Raw genomic sequence first — 18,504 nt, forward strand, 5'->3', positions numbered from 1 at the left:
TTCTTTCCCCAAACCCCTGTAATTTTTTTTCTCCTTCAAGTATTTATCCAATTTCCTTTTTAGGTCTACTATTGAATCTGTATCCACCACCCTATCAGGCAGTGCATTCTAAATCCTAACCACTCGTTGCATGAAGAACTTTTTCCTTGCGTCACCTCTGGTTCTTTTACCAATCAACTGCAATCTGAGCCTTCTGGTTAGTCATTGGAAACAGTTTTTCTTTATTCACTCTACCTAAACCCGTCATGACTTTAAACACCTCGATCAAATCTCCTATTAGCCTTCTTATGCTCCAAGGAGAACTACCCCAGCTTCTCCAATGTATCCATGCAACAGTAATCCCTGATTCCTGGAACCATTCTAGTAAATCTGTTATGTAACTTCTCCAAGCCATCATATACTTCCTAAAGTGTGGTGCCCAGAATTAGACACAACATTCCATCTGGGATCAAACTAGCGATTTAATCATAATAATGTTTAATAAAATAATCAGTACTCCATTCAAGCATCCCAGCTGATGTGTGCTGAGACCTGCTTGTCCTCACCTGAGCAGTACAATAGAAACAAAGTCAACTTTCTCCTTGCAAAAGAACTTGTTGCCCGATCTCTTCATTCTACTTGCAGGGCAGCGGGGCTGATCGACTTGCCTTCTATCCCATGCCCGGAAGGAAGTGCTTTATCACCCAGGTGCAGTTGTGAAATTACAATGTGGGGAAAGATGGCAGAAGAAGCCCCAGCTACTCAGTTCATGATGCAACACATTGGTTACTAGCCAATCGAAAGGCAGCAATTTCTAATAAATGAAATATTTTTTAAAACTGCATTATGTTCTAGTTGTCCCATTATAAAGACCTACTCTGACACACATTAGCAAACGTTTTCTGATCAACAGCATTTTAATGATATCCATTTCATACTGTTTTTAAAATAACACTAATCAGAAAAATGAGGCTAATAGTTCTTAAGTATTTTTTCCCCTGCCTTTAGCAGCAACATAACTAAAATTATGCCTTAGGAATAGGCATTATTAATTAGAAAACACATCTCCCAATTATTTGCAATTGGAATTATGATCTGCAAACAATATCACTTGATTAAAATTATTTTGGCACCCCCCCCCCCCACCCCCTCCCTCCCCAAGAGGGCACTAAAAAGTAAAGATTTTTTCCTTGACTTACTGCATGTTTGCAGTTTTTGTGCATTATTTTACATGAAAATAATTAGGATTTTGTTTTGATGACTTCATGAATAAAGAGTGAAGCTTGAACCATTTACAAATTAGCTCACAACCTTGAAAACACTCTTATATTAATTACATCCCCTGTATATTACAATGCTGCCTTTAGCAGCAGCTACAACTTCAAAAGCAAAGCTGTACAGTCAATAAGGCAATGCTGTTGCCTCAAAAGTAGTACAGAACCATCTTAAGAGGTGATTTAATAAAAGCAAAATACTGCGGATGCTGGAAATCTGAAAGAAAAACAAGAAATGCTGGAAATACTCAGCAAGTCTGGCAGCATCTGTGGAGAAAGAAGCAGAGTTAACTCTGCTTCTCTCTCCACAGGTGCTGCCAGACCTGCTGAGTATTTCCAGCATTTCTGGTTTTTATTTAAGAGGTGATTTACCTGGTCTCATTGGCAATTAACAGTGCAGTAAGTAAAACTATAATCAGTGTTGCCACCAGCGCTCAGCTCAATAATATATTTCTATTTGCTGGCCTCTATGGATCTTCCTTAGTCAGCACATGAACTGTGTTTGCCAATGGTGGTGTTGATTCCATTCCACTATATAAGCATTTCTGTTACATAAATCCAGTATTGTAGTAAATAATACTAATAAATGCCACTACTCATTAAGATCTTTAGTTTTCCATAACTGTTCTTATATATGCTGTGAGGTAGCTAGTTGTGCACAGCATTTGCAACAGCAGTAGTCACTTACTTTTGCAGTGAAATAGCTGACCTTAACCTAGTAAGAATTCTATGATCAGCCTCAATGCCCCTGGTTAGGGAAAATAAAATTCAGCTTGTTCTTCTGCTCTCAATTACTATCCCCTGCTGGAATGCATCACTGCTAATAAAAACATTTATTTCTTTTTGATACTGCTTTTATTCAAATTAGGATTGCAATTCTTTTCTCTGATTTTCAATTCTTTTTATCATTTATAATTTTCTCAATGCAGCTTGGAAGGTTGTAATTTTACAGAGCCCTAGAACACAAATGTTAAATTGCAGTGTGAGATCGGCATGAGGAACAGCTTTTAGGTCTTTTTCCCACAAAAGTATTATTTCCTCCGTGACATCGATTTCTACCTCCTCCGGATTTTCACTTTTTTTTTTGCAGTTTATCGATCAACAATTTTTAAAAAAACTGTAAGTATGGAAATGATATTTTCAGCCTTCTATAAATCCACACACTGGTCACAAAATTAGGCTCGTTAGCGTCCACAGGTACAGTGCTGCCGGTGTTATTTCGGTACGAAAATGGCGCCATATTACACGAGAACATCTCCAGTGCACTGCGTGCCAACACCGTCTTGGTGAGGGCATCAGCATGGACAGTAGAAGCGTGCACCAGACCTATGTAGAGTAGACAGACTGTGGCATCAGTTAGCATGTAAAGCTGATATGATGCTAGAACTGCCATTTTCAACCTTGCCGCTCCAGCTAATACTCTCTCTTAAATATGCACAACTGAATATGAGTTCAGCAGCAGGAAGAATACCCCACTAGCACTCTCGGCATCATCAACAACTTGCAGGTTAGTAGTTGATTAATCTCTGTTGGCTCTGTTTGAGTTTGTGGAAGTCCTTGTGGTTTGAAGAGTTATATAAAGTTGGTGAAGTTGACAGGGAGTGATGCTGTACGAGGGAAAGGCCATGGTTGTGAATGCAAGGGTTCTTGTCAGCCATAGGTGCAATCCTCCTTGGGCTGCAGCATGAGATGGAGCTGCAGCAGAGGCAGCAAAGGGCTGGACAAGCTGCTCCCAGAGGGAGAAGGAATGATTGAGAAGGGCTCTCTCAACAGGAGGCCTTATCCACCTTGGGTCTTCCGGCAGCGCTTCTTTTCCCTCCACCTAAGCCAGGTGCAGTGTGTGTGTTGCCTATACTTTACGGAGGAGGTGGTCACAGAATTCTACAACCAGACTTGCAACACCAGAGCAAGGCAAGGGCAGCACTGGCTCTGAAGGTGACTGTGACCCTGAATTTCATCATGTTAGAATTGTTCCAGGCTGGAGCAGGTGGCATATGTAACATCTCCCAGTTTGCTGCCCACTTTTGGATCAGACAGGTGACACACACTCTTTATGTCCCACTGAGTAGAGAGAAGCAGGCAGAGCGTGGCTTTGCCAGGACAGCCTGCTTTCCCACAGTGCAGGATGCCATCAGCTGCACACATGTGGCTTTGCAGGCATCGCATCTCAACGTGGAGTAGTTCTGCAACTGCAAAGATTACCACTCGTTGAATGTGCAGTTGGTGTGCAACTATGCTCAGCATCTCATGCTGGTGAATGCCTCCTATTCTGGCAGCAGTCATAATGGTTTAATTCTGCGGCAGTCCGCTATTCTTGCAGACTTTAGTCAGGTTAACCAGAGGATGGCAGCTGGTCCACCAGTGCTATCTGCTTTACACTTGGATCATGACTCTGCTCCTCAACCCAATCACGCATGACCAGAATGCAATGAGTACAAGGAGAATAAATGTTGCCATGCGAAACACTGTAGAGCAGACTACTGGGGTGCTAAGGAAACAGTTCTGCTGCCTGGACTACTTTGGAGGAGCCCTTCAGTACTCAACGGAGCTTGTGTCCTGACTCGTGGTGGTCTGTTGCATCCTCCACACACCTGGGCAATGTGAGGGCACAACATTTGCCACCAGGGATACAGCGAGCAGCTCAGGAAGAAGAGGAAAAGCAAGAGTTGGAGTTTGTCACAAAGGTGGATTTGTACTGAAAAAGTCCCTGCAAATGAGACTTATAACGCTAAAGTTGCGAGAGGCTAGTTGCTAGTAGTACTGGAGTGACTGGGTGAAACAGATATTAGAGTGGAATCTCTCAGCTGGAAAAGTAATCTTGAAAATCTTTTTAGTTCTTTTGGTCACATATTCATGGAACTGTAGATCAATCAAAATAAAAGCTGCGTTTCTGCAGGGCGATACCTTTCAGAGAGAAGTGTTTCTGAAGCTGCCCAAAGAGGCAGCAGATTAAAGGCCGGGTCGGGTCTGCAAATGAAACCCGACCCAAGCCGAGCCTAACAGAACCACATCCGACCCCAAGCACAAACTAGCCCGAGTTCTTTCATTTCTTCCCATGCCCGACCCGACCATCAGTTAACCTACCTTCATTTTTTCACTTTGTTGCTTATCTGCACAAGCTTAAAATAACTGTAACAAAACCACCTTTCAAGTCCAAAAAGCATATTAACATTAGAGCCACTTACCGGAGGTGGTGACAGAGCATGCTCGACCCAACCCGATCCCGAATGCCGGACTGGAAGTGCGACCCGACCCGAACCCGACACATGGCATCGGGTCCCGTCGGGTTCGGGTCGGGTAGCCGGCCTTTACAGCAGATGCAGAAGGAAAACTATGGAAGCTAAACAAATGTGTCTATGGCTTGAGTGATGCTTCCAGTTGTGGTATTTTTCTGTGAGATCTGTTTTGTTGAAAATAGGTTGTGTTCAATTCAAAGCAGATCGTGAAATGTTTTATTGATACCATAAAGGAAAACTTTCAGGCATCTTCATGATGCATGTTGATGATTTCTTTTGAGGTGGTACTGTGGAATTTGAGAAATGTATTATTAATAAGATTAGGGTAGAATTTAAAATTGGGAGTCAGGCTTGTGGAACTTCTAAATATATTGGTTTAGATATTAAGCAGAATAGGTCTGGAATAACTTTAAATCAACAATCCTATTTAGAGACGTTTAGTCCCATCCCGGTTAATTGTGCTAGGTCATCATAGAAAGATGATGTTGTATCTAAAGAAGAGACAGAGAAATTGCAAAGCTTGATTGGTGAATTGAACCAGTTCGGCACTCAGACTAGACCAGATGCTTGTTTTGATGCACTGGAGTTAAGAACTATAAATTTTTTTTATTTGTTCCTGGGATGTGGGCGTCTCTGGCTTGGCCAGCATTTATTGCCCATCCCTAATTGCCCTTGAGAAGGTGGTGGTGAGCTGCCTTCTTGAACCACTGCAGTCCATGTGGGGTAGGTACACCTGCAGTGCTGTTAGGAAATGAATTCCAAGATTTTGACTTAACGACAGTGAAGGAATGGCGATATAGTTCCAAATTAGGATGGTGTGTGGCTTGGAGGGGAATTTGCAGATGGTGGTGTTCCCATGCATCTGCTGCCCTTGTCCTTCTCGGTGGTAGAGGTCACGGGTTCGGAAGGTGCCGTCTAAGGAGTCTTGGTGCGTTGCTGCAGTGCATCTTGTAGATGGCACACACTGTTAAGATTGTGCGTCAGCGGTGGAGGGAGTGAACGTTTGTAGATGGAATACCAATCAAGTGGGCTGCTTTGTCCTGGATGGTGTCAAGCTTCTTGAGTATTGTTGGAGCTGCACCCATCCAGGCAAGTGGAAGAGTATTCCATCACGCTCCTGACCTGTGCCTTGTAGATGGGTGGACAGGCTTTGTATGAAACACCTTAAAGTAGAGAATGCTTTGAGGGTAGATAAAACATTTTTTTTTTAAACCTGGAGAAATGAGTAAAGTTCCTACCCTTAGGTGGCCCAAAGACATGAAACTAGTCATTTTTAGCACTGCTTCACATGCTAATCTCCCTAGAATAGTATGAGTCTAATCTTCCTGATAGGTATTCTAGTGCAGCTTATGGATAAAATTGGAAATGTTGTCCTTTAGCTTGGGAAGCTAAGAAAATAAAAATAATTGGTAGAAGTACATTAGTTGCTGAAACACTGGCTCTTGTGGAGGCAGTGGATATGAGATTCCATTTAAAAGTGTGCCAAGATTGGCTCCAGTTCTATCCTTCACGAAAAGGCTTTCTGGAATAGATCACCTGGGGCATGCTCTCTGGACTGTTGTTGTATTTCCACCCCTCTTTCTGCTCATGAATTCCTCTTTAACCATTTGTAGCAGCTCGCCCAATCAAAATGCACCTCCCCTTTAAGAGGTAAAGGCTGGCTTGATGTGGTGCTCACCTCGCACAAACGTGGCCCCCCTGCTAAGTAGTGCAGCCACTCAGCAGTGCGCTTAGCGACAGGCTTCACGCCGCCATCAGTCAAATTAGCTGGGAACATGAGGTTTGCATGCTACCTGCATCGCTATGAATGGCCGCAGATTAATCACGCATGGCGATACCCCCAACTCTCCATGCTCAGAAATAATTATTCTTCTGAATTCAATTCCAAAGCCAAGGGACTTAGCCCCTGAGCACTATGAAGAGCAAACAGAAAACTATGATGCACAACATGCACAAGAACAAGAAGTTGTGAAGTTATGATAATATGCAGTTGATTACAAAGATCTAGTACATTGATCGTGTGCAGGATATACTATTTCACTATAAGACGTTGTGAAACGAACCACAATCTCACTTCAAAATTAATCCCATGGCATAAGTGAACTTCAGTATGAATCACAGTCATAGCATGAATACAACTGTGGAAGTGATAGAGCGGGTTGATGAAGGTAGCACAACAAATGTTGTGCATAAGAACTTTCAAAAGGCATATGATATTAAAGGGAAGGTGATAACTTGGGTATGTAATTGGTTAATTGATAACAGGCAGAGGACTGGTGACTGGATATTTTTCTGACTGGAGAGATGTATGCAGTGGGTTTACCCAGCATTAGGCTTACTGCTTTTCTGTTATATAAAATTACCTGCGCATAGGGAGTAGAATTTTGAAGCTTATGGATGGTACAAAACTAAGCAACTAGTAAATAGCAGGGTAGCTGCAGATTTCAGGAGGACATAGACAGAATGCTAAAATGCAATTTAATGCAGAACAGTGTGAAGTGATGCACTTTGGGAGGAACAACATTGAGAGGCAATATCATCTATTTGGGGATGGTGTGGTGCAGGAGCAGAGGGACGGGGGGATGCATATTCACAAATAATTGAAGGTGACAGGGCATGTTGATACCGTGGTTAAGAAAGGCCATGGAGTATTTGACTTGTAAATTGAGCTACTGAACACAAAAACAAGGATGACCATCCTAAACCTTTACAAACCTGGGCACCACACTTTAGGAATGATGTCAAGGTTTTGAAGAAGGTACAGAGGAGATTGACCAGGATGCTAGAGATGTGGGACTTCAGTTATGTGGAGAGATTGGAGAAGTTGAGATTGGAGAAGTTGAGATTGTTCTCCTTCGAGCACAGAAAGAAAGAGGAACAAGAGAAAGCCATGCAGCCCTCAAGCCTGCTCCGCCATTCATTAAGCTCATAGCTGATTTTCGACCTCAACTCTGCACTCCCACCTGATCCCCATATTCTTTGATTTCCTTAGATTCCAAGAATCAATGACTGAGCATCCACAGCCCTCTGGAGCAGGAATTCCAAAGATTCACAATCCGATGAGTGAGGACATTTGTCACCTCAGGCCTAAATGGTCGACTCCTTACTCTGAGGGTAGTTCTAGACTCTCCAGCCGGGGAAACAGCCTCTCAGCATTCACCCTGTCATATGCCTTCTGAGAATCTTGTATGTTTCAATGAGATCGTCTCTCATTCTTCCAAACTCCAGAGCGTACAGGTCCATTCCACTCAATCTCTCCTCATTGGACAATCCTCTCACCCCAGGAATCAATACAGTGAACCTTTGTTTCGCCCCCTCCAAGGCTTCCTTAGATACAGAGACAAAAATTGTACACAGGTGTGGTCTCACCAAAGCCCTATACAATTGCAAGACTTCATTACTCTTGTAATCTAGCTCCATTGCAATAAAGGCAAACATACCATTTGCTTCCGAATTGCTTGTTCCTACACGTTAACTTTCTATGTGTTGTGTACTAGGACACCCAAATTCCCCTGAACACCAACATTTAATAGATTCTCACTATTGTGCACGACAGGCCAAATAACCTTCTTCTGTTCTGTCAGATTCTATTCTATGAGTACGCCATTCATTTGAAGAGAAACTCCTTATAGATTTAATTTGAGACAAACATTTGGTACATTTAGTACTGAATCATTTGGTATATTACTGGCCTGTAATACAATTAAATCTTTTTTTAATCTCAAATGTGGTCTACAGAAGTGATGTTAGTTTTAATTGTATGCAGGTGGTGGACATTAATTGGGGATTTGCTTGAGCCCCTATAAATAGACACACTGAAACTGTGGTTGTTGAGTTAGGAGGTGTATGCTTGAAATGTGTAACTCTTAAATAAATATAAAAATATGTAAAGATTGGCTCCAGTTCTACCCTTCACCAACTAGCTTTCCAGAATAGACCACTAAATTTAACAAATACTGAAACAATTCACTGAGTCATTAGATTAAGGTAAATTACCATAGTTAATTGTACCAGTTCCTGACTAAAGACACTTTCAGTGAACTGCCCAACCATCATAATGATAAACAGCATTCTGCAGCAATCTACACTGCTAATTATGCACAGACGAATCCAATTAATTAACACAATAGGGTAATAATCTATAATTGGGTTTGTGTGTTTATTTGGGATACATTGTATTTTAAATCACAGAGTGGAAGATTGAGGGGTAATTAGGGATCTGTACTTTCCTGTATTCTTACAGCATACTGACGACTGTCAAACAATAAATTTTAATACTGAAAGCATAGAATATTCTGATTCCAAGCAAAAATATATTTTTGGAGTGTATTTAACCTAGAAACAATTTTATGGCTAATTTCCATTTCCAGAAGTAAAGCATGTTGGCAATTTTCCATCTTGAATCATATTTAATATTTTATTACAATCGCTACAATAATGGGATATTTTCCCAACAGGTTTTTGAAACTCAAATGCCACACTAAAATAGTACTGAAAAGTAAGAAGATATGGGTAATTAGGCAATATACTCTAAACAGTTCTCAACAGTACTTTAATGAATGCAACATTGTGAGCATAGGTCAGGAGTTCCTGAAAGAAGAATTAGGTCTGTACTGCAAAGCTCTAAAACAAAAGTCTTCACTGTACTTGTATCTAATCCAAAACTACTTCACAAAGCTAAGTGCAAGAGCCTAGGGTACAGACTGTTCAGTGTTTAGCTCTAACTATGGTTAGTTGACTATCATATCCATCCCATAAATAATTACTCCCACAGGTTGCTAATTAGCCAGTTGGATTAGCCAATTTGAGGGTATAGTTAACTGAGGCATTCTGTAAACATATTCATCCATTTTCTAGTTTGCACCCAGAATAACTAAAAAATATTTTCATAGAGTCATATGTGGCAAAGGAGGAGGCCATTCAGCCTTCTTTTTCCATTACTACTGTCAAAAAGTACCACAATAAGTGGTTACAGTATTTTATACGAAATCATTGAATAAATACATACTCCTCCAACATACAATTTATTTGATTTTGAGTAAAGGGTATTTCACAAGTATACACTTTGAAGAATAGACAGTACTATTTCTAAACTCCTCCAGATCTCTTCAGAAATGTGCTGCACTCACTTTCAAAAGAAAATTTTCAGAAGCATCTTATACCCAATTTGCATACTTGCATTTGGAGAAAACTTGGTTGAATAATTTTCTCCTCCCCTGTCCCATTATCTGTACAATGTCAGTAAAAGATTCATCCCACCAGACATGAATATTTGTAGACTGAATTCTATAGCTGGGAAACCATCAGAGCTCTTCCACACTGAAAGCACCCTCTTTGGATCACATGTGTATAAAGCACAAGTTCATGATGAATTGTGATAGTGTCCTATATGTAAAGATGATTTTATTATTTACTTTATGTTCATAAAATATAATTTATGGATGAGAAATATTGCATGTATAGTTTAGGATTATGGCAACACTGCAGTGCATGTTTTAGGTTACTAAAACAGAAATATTTATCTTATAGCAATGCATACCAGTATCAAAATAAAACACACAGCACACACTGGAATTGGGGCTATCACATGGCAGTATTGATTCAATGAACCATGTTCCCTTTCAGCATGACTCTACACTAGGAGCCCAGGATCTGTGTAAAATACCCAAGTAATATTCCACAATTCCCTATAATACACAGGAAAAGAAAGTTATTAAAATTAAGGAAAAGGCCAAAATAAGGTATACAATATTAAGGTTACCTGCAGCAGGATAATTTTTCTCCATTATTTGAATTTATCTTTCCCAGGATAAATAAAAATTACATGGAAACAAAGGGCCGGAATTTGCTAAAAACCTGCATCATTATAATGGCACATGCATATGTCATTATTATGATGCAGAAATTTTCGGAAATTAAGGAATGAGTGACTTATGACATTACATACGCCATGTCTTAATTTTCTGCCACTGTTGCACAGCTCCACAGAGATCTTTGCTGAAAATGTTGACCAATGAATTTTCATTATCACCCCCATTAAAATCAATGGCAAGCTCAAATTTGCTGAATTAACAGTGGCTGTGGCAATCACAGTGTTAAGACTGTTCCAGAATGACACTGCAGGATTCAGAATCAGTATTCTATCACTCAGCATGTTGCCGGAGAACTTCATTAAAATCTTAAAACCCAATTATGTAAAAAAAAAAGTGTTAGAATAGCCAGGCAAGTTCTGATTTCCCAGACTGTTATTACTTTTAAAATTGATTGCAACCATGAAATATGGCTAGGGGGTCATAAGCAGTTTGGGACACAAAAACAGTACATGTGGGTTCTTTCTTAATGCTGATTTATTTATTTATACTATACTATGGTTCCAGTACAAACTGATCTATTAAATTAAACCCAACCTGTATATTCTGTCTGTACATACTGCAACCCATACCCACGTCATCAGATCAGAGCCATTTCACCCAATGTGCCCCTATTAACTAAGGCACTTCTGGATGTGAGCCAACATGAAGGTGATAATTTTGATAGATAGAAGCTTTATAATGCTAACCATAATGGATTTTCTCCAGGTTTTTGGATGGAAGCTTGAGGAGTAACTGTGAGAGGAGAATCATCTGTATGAACATCACCTTGTATGTGAGTATGTATCAGGTTAAAAACCTGACATCTATGTACATTTCTGGCCAACTTTTTCCATTATTCCTACATCCACATTTATAATGGAAACCACCTACCTAAACCTCTGCTATAATTCTACCCTTCCACCAGTGGTGACGCTATAATGCTTTGGTTTTGCATTTCCCAAATCCACAGCCTGGACTGCAGATAAACTTCCTTGCTCTAACCAATACGACTTCTTTACTTTTCCAAACTGCTGTAAGTTTTGCTGTTTAACTATTACAAATAATATAAACCCAAAGTATATAAAAATAACAGCATGTATGATTTTAAAATGGGGACCGAGTTACATTTACATGTCTTGGTTCAATTATCCATAGTCATCCCTGCTTCACCTGGAGACTACACTTGATCTTGACTCCCTTATGCAACACCACTGAAGATCAACTACTGGTACATTTGTTGGAAAGCACTACAAATGCAAAAATATTTTTTTGAAGTAAGTTTTGAATTGAAAAGGCCAAGTTCCATTCAATTACACAAACTTCTAACTGCATCTTTTACTGTAACTTCATGATTATCCATGAGTTTAACTAACAGATCTGGAGGCACTCCTACATATTAAATACTCATGGAAAGCCTTTTATAAATCTTATTTGTGAGTTGCAGTTCACTATCTGGCTACTGTTAGACTGCAATCCACCTAGGATTCTCCTATGTGCCAAGCACCGTAAACCAGTCCCTTAATCTGTTTCCACATTTATATTTTGGAGAGCAATACCACTCTAAAGTGATGCAAAATGACATGGGAAGCCAGGTTCAGCACTCCTCCAACTTCACCACAGGCTGAAAATTAAAAAGATTACACTGCCCTCAGGCTTTTTGACTTTTAGGAGACATTTTATTTTCTATCAGTGATGCTCAGTGCATGAACTCAGCATCAAGCAGCCCATCATCCCTCATTTTGCAGCATCATAGTGCTCTGACAGGTACTGTGAGAATGGGCCAATGGCTACAAAAAATTACAATATGGTTAAGTTTAAAATTAATTTTTAACCTCAGCAGCTGTCAGACGCAAGGATAAGTCTCATAAGCATTCCCTAGAGTATTCATTTGATACTCTCCAATACTTTACAGTTTTCAGTAAAATACCAATCAGGTAATTTGGCTACTGGCCTCTTGTTCCACCTATGTTTAATGGGAAAACTGTCTGTTACAGAAAGGAGCACTTCATAAATATACTTTATCACAGCAATTTGTTTTTAATTCTCATTACCTTTCCAAAGTTATCTCACTCCCCTCCAAACAAAAATAATAGGTACCTTTATAAATTCTAATGAAACAATCTGTTGCCTTGAACTCTCTAGCATTCTTAAATCTATTAACTAGTATGCACTAAATATACTTATTTTGTAAACCACGCGAAAACAATCCCTTACACTGTGCTGGCTTTCTATTTCTTCATGTTTTTGTTGCAAGGCTTGGGAAGCTCGAATGGAATCCCCAATTCCCCACTGGGTCCTCAGTTGTTCTGATCCAGGTCCTTCTAGCCAGTTCACAACCTGAAGTGAGAAAATAGTTTTAGGAATTGAATTGAATTGAATGACAAATCTTCATCAAGGCAATATTACCGAAAATCTCTCAAATGTGAAATAGAGCAATGCAAATAAAAAGCAACTGTGGTACAAGAAGATAGGGACTGGGACACAATTAGGAATTAATATTTTCACAGTTATTACATCATTCACATCAACTATTTATCAAACCAATTTTTGCTTCTTTTAAAACTTAAATTATCGTGAATGATCTGCTGATACTGTATTGTAGCTCAGTAATGCACTGTACCCTGGAGGCTCAGCCTGCCAGTCTTCACTCATGATTCCTTAAATAATTCTCCAATTGAAGTGGGTCATTTGGTGGAGATTCAGAAGAGGAGGAGGGCTTTTCTACAAAAGACAGAATGGGAAAGGGAGGAGAGGGACAAAACAAAATAGTATGGAGACTCAACATTCATTGCTCATGTGTACCTGCTAGTTGAAAGACATTGCCTGTCTCTCAGGAAAGCTGCTTAAATCAAGGATGCGAAAAGACGACAACAGTAATTGTTCACCAACCCAAAAAGAAGTAAAGTTAACATGCACCAAAAATTCCATTTTTGCCAATTATTGCATGATTACACCAACAATGTTGAAAAAGAAACTCGTGATTCTTGAACAACCAAAATCAGAACATCTTTTTAGAATTAGCAACATACTTGGAAGATTTTTTAACATATAAAATGTTTTATTCCTTGACGAGCAAGTCTGAAATCTTTTATTCATTGTGAATTGTTCTGGACATATTCTGCATACAGTGCTATTAATGAACCTGCAGGTCAGCTCATCTGAGAGATGACAACCTGCAAAAGATTCAGCACTTCGATTTGTGCCACTTCTCATTTGCATCAAAGCAAGGACTAATAAGATGCCAAGTTCCATGATACTAAGTGACTGTTGTCGACTGCCACTGACCATGAAAAATTAAAGGAAGAAATTTATAAAACAGATGTTTTAAGTATTGCAACAGAAATCTTGAAATGCATGAACATTTCACGTTCAGACTCAAAACTCTGACAACCATATCTTAGTCTGGACCAAGCCCCACTCTCACCTGCTCTCACTGATCTACACTGGCTCCCGGTCACATGATGCCTCAAATTTGAAATTCTCATCCTCAATTGTAAATCCCTCCATGGGTTCATCCCTCCCTATCGCCGAAACCTCCTACTCTGCTTCAACTGAAGAGTGGCAAATGCGATACCTTATTCGAGGAAGCGTGTTAAGGGCACTTCTAGTAACTACAAGCCAACCAGTTTAACATCAGTGGTGTGTAATATTTAAAAAAAAATAATCAGGGAAAAAAAATCAACAGGCACTTGGAGACGTCTGAGCTAATTAAGGAGAGCCAGCACAGATTTATGAAAGGCAGATTATGCTGAACTAACCTCATTTAATATTTTGATGAAGCAACAGAGAAGGTTGATGAAGAGAAAGCAATGGCTGTTGGGTGGTATTTAATGGAGGCCACGAGGGTCTCGCCCACCGGCTGAAGAGAGCCCGCGTCACCTCTTTGCGGGAAAGCCGCCGCATTATGTGCCAATCAGTCCTGTCCACTGACAACTGAAGCCAGAGATTGGCAGCTCTTTTACCCAACAGTGCCACTGCAGAGGTGCTGGCTGCTGCTGGTAATGCACCCACCAGAGCCATAGGATTGTCGATGGACCCAGGCCATTGGTGAGTGATGATGGGAGGGGTTTCATGGGGGGGGGGGGGGGGGGGCAGCAAGGGCAGGGGTGTGGCTCTCAGCAGGATCCCCCTTCCTGATGCTGGGTCCCTCAATCAGGCACGGACTTAATTGGCACCTTCCCGCCATGGACTTAATTGGGGTGGAGGCGGGAAGGTGGCAGGGAACCCCACCTGCCACCATCCCACCAGGTTAAATGCTCTCCCTACCGTCAACCTCACCATGACAGCGCATAAAATCCAGCCCGTTGTCCATTTAGATTTTAAGAAAGCATTTAACAAAGTACTGCATAAAAGACTGATGAACAAAATTAAGGCTCATGGAAGAGGAGGGTCAGTGTCAGCTTGGATAAAACAATGGCTTAAGGACAGAAAACAGCGAGTCATGGAAAATGGTTATTTTTCAGACTGGAGAACGGTAGACAGCAGTATTCCCCAAGGTCAGTGCCAGCACCGCTGCATTTTTAAACATACGCAAATGATTTGGAACTTGAAATACAGAGTAACATTTCAAAATGTGTTGACGATACAAAACTTGGAGGAGTGGCAAACAGCAAGGAGTTTACCAATCAACTGCAACAGGACATAAATAGGCTAGCAGAGTGGGCAGACAAGTGGCAAATGGAATTTAATACAGAGAAGTGTGAAGTGATGCATTTTGGCAGAAGGGATAGGGAGACGCAATTAGACTTAATGGCACAGTTCGTAAGAGTGTGCAGGAACAGTGGCACCTGGGGGTACGTGTGCATAGATCTTTGAAGGTTGCAGGACATATTGAGAGAGTGGTTAGGCAAAGCATATGAGATATTGAGCTTCCTAAATAGAAGTATTGAGTACATGCTGAATCTTTATAAAGATCTGGTTAAGTCATACCAGAGTATTGCGTCCAGTTTTGGTCACCGCACTTTAGGAAGGATGACAGAGTCCATGAGAGGGTGCGGAGGAGATTTACCAGAATGGTTCCAAGGATGAGGGATTGTAGCTACAAGGTTAGGTTGGAGAAGTTGTGACTATTCTTCTTGAAGCAAAGGAGATTGTGGGGAGATTTGATAGAGGTGTGGAAGATGACAGATTTGGACCAGGTAGACAAAGAAGAAATGTTCCATTAGCTGCTGGTACAAGGACTAGGGGACACAGATTTAAGATTTTGGGCAAGAGATGCAGGGGTAGATGTGAGGAAGAACCTTATTACGCAGCAAGTGGTATTGACCTGGAACTTACTGCCTATGAGGGTGGTAGAAGTAGAGCCAAGCAATGATTTCAAAAAGAAAACTGGATGGGCACTTGAAAGAAAATAAACTTGCTGGGCTACGGGGATAAAGTGGGGGAATGGAACTGACTGGATTGCTCTACGGAGAGCTGGCATAGAATCAATAGGCCGAATGGCCTCCTTCTGTGACCTAAATGGGTCTATAATTCACCCTTCCTCAAACTAACTGTTCCTGATTCCAGCCTCTTCTGCAAGTCTGCTAGATTCTTGAACCCCCGCTGCTTTTACCTCATCATTAGTGGTTGTGCCATCAATTATGTGGACCCTTTGCTGTAGAATGCCCTTCGTAAATACATCCATCTTCCTCTCCTCCTATAAGTGCCTGCTTAAAACCCGCCTTTTCTTAATTGTATACCTCAATTCAGTCACCCCTCAGCCTCCTCTGTTCTAAGGAAAATAACCCTAGCCTATCCAATCTTTCCTCATAGCTGCAATTTTCAAGCCCTGGCAACATTCAAAGAACAAAGAACAGTACAGCACAGGAACAGGCCATTCGGCCCTCCAAGCCTGCGCCGATCTTGATGCCTGCCGAAACTAACACCTTCTGCACTTCCGGGGCCCATATCCCTCTATTCCCTTCCTATTCATATATTTGTCAAGATGCCTCTTAAACGTCGCTATCGTATCGGCTTCCACCAACTCCCCTGGCAGCAAGTTCCAGGCACTCACCACCCTATGTGTAAAAAACTTGCCTCGCACATCCCCTCTAAACTTTGCCCCTCGCACCTTAAACCTATGTCCCCTAGTAACTGACTCTTCCACCCTGGGAAAAAGCTTCTGACTATCCACTCTGGCCATGCCGCTCATAACTTTGTAAACCTCTATCATGTCGCCCCTCCACCTCCGTTGTTCCAGTGAAAACAATCCGAGTTTTTCCAACCTCTCCTCATAGTTAATGCCTTCCAGACCAGGCAACGTCCTGGTAAACCTCCTCTGTACCCTCTCCAAAGCCTCCACGTCCTTCTGGTAGTGTGGCGACCAGAATTGCACGCAATATTCTAAGTGTGGCCTAACTAAGGTTCTGTACAGCTGCACCATGACTTGCCAATTTTTATACTCTATGCCCCGACCGATGAAGGCAAGCATGCCGAATGCCTTCTTGACTACCTTATCCACCTGCATTGCCACTTTCAGTGACCTGTGGACTTGTACGCCCAGATCTCTCTGCCTGTCAATACTCCTAAGGGTTCTGCCATTTACTGTATACCTCCCATTAAACCTTCCAGGGTGCATTACCTCACAGTTGTCCGGATTAAACTCCATTTGCCATTTCTCCGCCCAAGTCTCCAACCGATCTATATCCTGCTGTATCCTCTGACAATCCTCATCATTATCCGCAACTCCACCAACCTTTGTGTCGTCCGCAAACTTACTAATCAGACCAGCTACATTTTCCTCCAAATCATTTATATATACTACAAACAGCAAAGTTCCCAGCACTGATCCCTGCGGAACACCACTAGTCACATCCCTCCATTCAGAAAAACACCCAACCACTGTTACCCTCTGTCTTCTGTGACTGAGCCAGTTCTGTATCCATCTTGCCAGCTCACCTCTGATCCCGTGTGACTTCACCTTTTGCACCAGTCTGCCATGCGGGACCTTGTCAAAGGCTTTACTAAAGTCCATATAGACAACATCCACCGCCCTTCCCTCATCAATCATCTTCGTCACTTCCTCAAAAAACTCAATCAAATTAGTAAGACACGACCTCCCCTTCACAAAACCATGCTGTCCCTCGCTAATACGTTTTGTTTGTTTCCAAATGGGAGTAAATCCTGTCCCGAGGAATCCTCTCTAATAGTTTCCCTACCACTGACGTAAGGCTCACTGGCCTATAATTTCCTGGATTATCCATGCCACCCTTCTTAAACAAAGGAACAACATTGGCTATTCTCCAGTCCTCTGGGACCTCACCCGTAGCCAATGAGGATGCAAAGATTTCTGTCAAGGCCCCAGCAATTTCTTTCCTTGCCTCCCTCAGTATTCTAGGGTAGATCCCATCAGGCCCTAGGGACTTATCTACCTTAATGCTTTGCAAGACACCCAACACCTCCTCCTTTTTGATAATGAGATGACTGAGACTATCTGCACTCCCTTCCTCGGCTCATCATCCACCAAGTCCTTCTCCTTGGTGAATACTGATGCAAAGTACTCATTTAGCACCTCGCCCATTTCCTCTGGCTCCACGCATAGATTCGCATCTCTGTCCTTGAGTGGGCCAACCCTTTCCCTGGTTACCCTCTTGCTCTTTATATATGTATAAAAAGCCTTGGGATTTTCCTTAACCTGTTTGCCAATGACTTTTCATGACCCCTTTTAGCCCTCCTAACTCCTTGCTTAAGTTCCTTCCTACTGTCTTTATATTCCTCAAGTGCTTCATCTGTTCCTAGCCTTCCAGCCCTTACAAATGCTTCCTTTTTCTTTTTGACTAGGCTCACAATATCCCGTGTTATCCAAGCTTCCCAAAACTTGCCAAACTTGTCTTTCTTCCTCACAGGAACATGCTGGTCCTGGATTCTAATCAGCTAACGTTTGAAAGACTCCCACATGTCAGATGTTGATTTACCCTCAAACAGCCGCCCCCAATCTAAATTCTTCAGTTCCTGCCTAATATTGTTATAATTAGCCTTCCCCCAATTTAGCACCTTCACCCGAGGACTACTCTTATCCTTATCCACAAGTACCTTAAAACTTATGGAATTATGGTCATTCGTGTAAATATCCTCTGTACTCTCTCCAGAGCAATTCTGTACTTCCTGTAACGCGGCGAACAGAACTGTACCCAATACTCCAGCTGTGGCCTAACCAGTGTTTTATACAGTTCCAGTATTACA

General features: G+C 41.5%; 1 protein-coding gene across 4 annotated transcripts in view; it reads right to left on the bottom strand.

The window, feature by feature from the left end:
- Positions 1-18,504, bottom strand: part of sestd1 (SEC14 and spectrin domains 1) — a 175,005-nt gene that overhangs the window by 26,340 nt on the left and 130,161 nt on the right. For all 4 annotated transcript variants that reach the window (XM_068035522.1, XM_068035525.1, XM_068035523.1 and 1 more), the window contains exon 11: positions 12,556-12,678. In XM_068035522.1, coding sequence (XP_067891623.1) covers positions 12,556-12,678 — 123 coding nt within the window. The remainder of the gene's footprint in view (positions 1-12,555; positions 12,679-18,504) is intronic.

The sequence above is a fragment of the Heterodontus francisci genome, chromosome 7, assembly GCF_036365525.1.
Source record: "Heterodontus francisci isolate sHetFra1 chromosome 7, sHetFra1.hap1, whole genome shotgun sequence".
Classification (NCBI taxonomy): Eukaryota; Metazoa; Chordata; class Chondrichthyes; order Heterodontiformes; family Heterodontidae; genus Heterodontus; species Heterodontus francisci.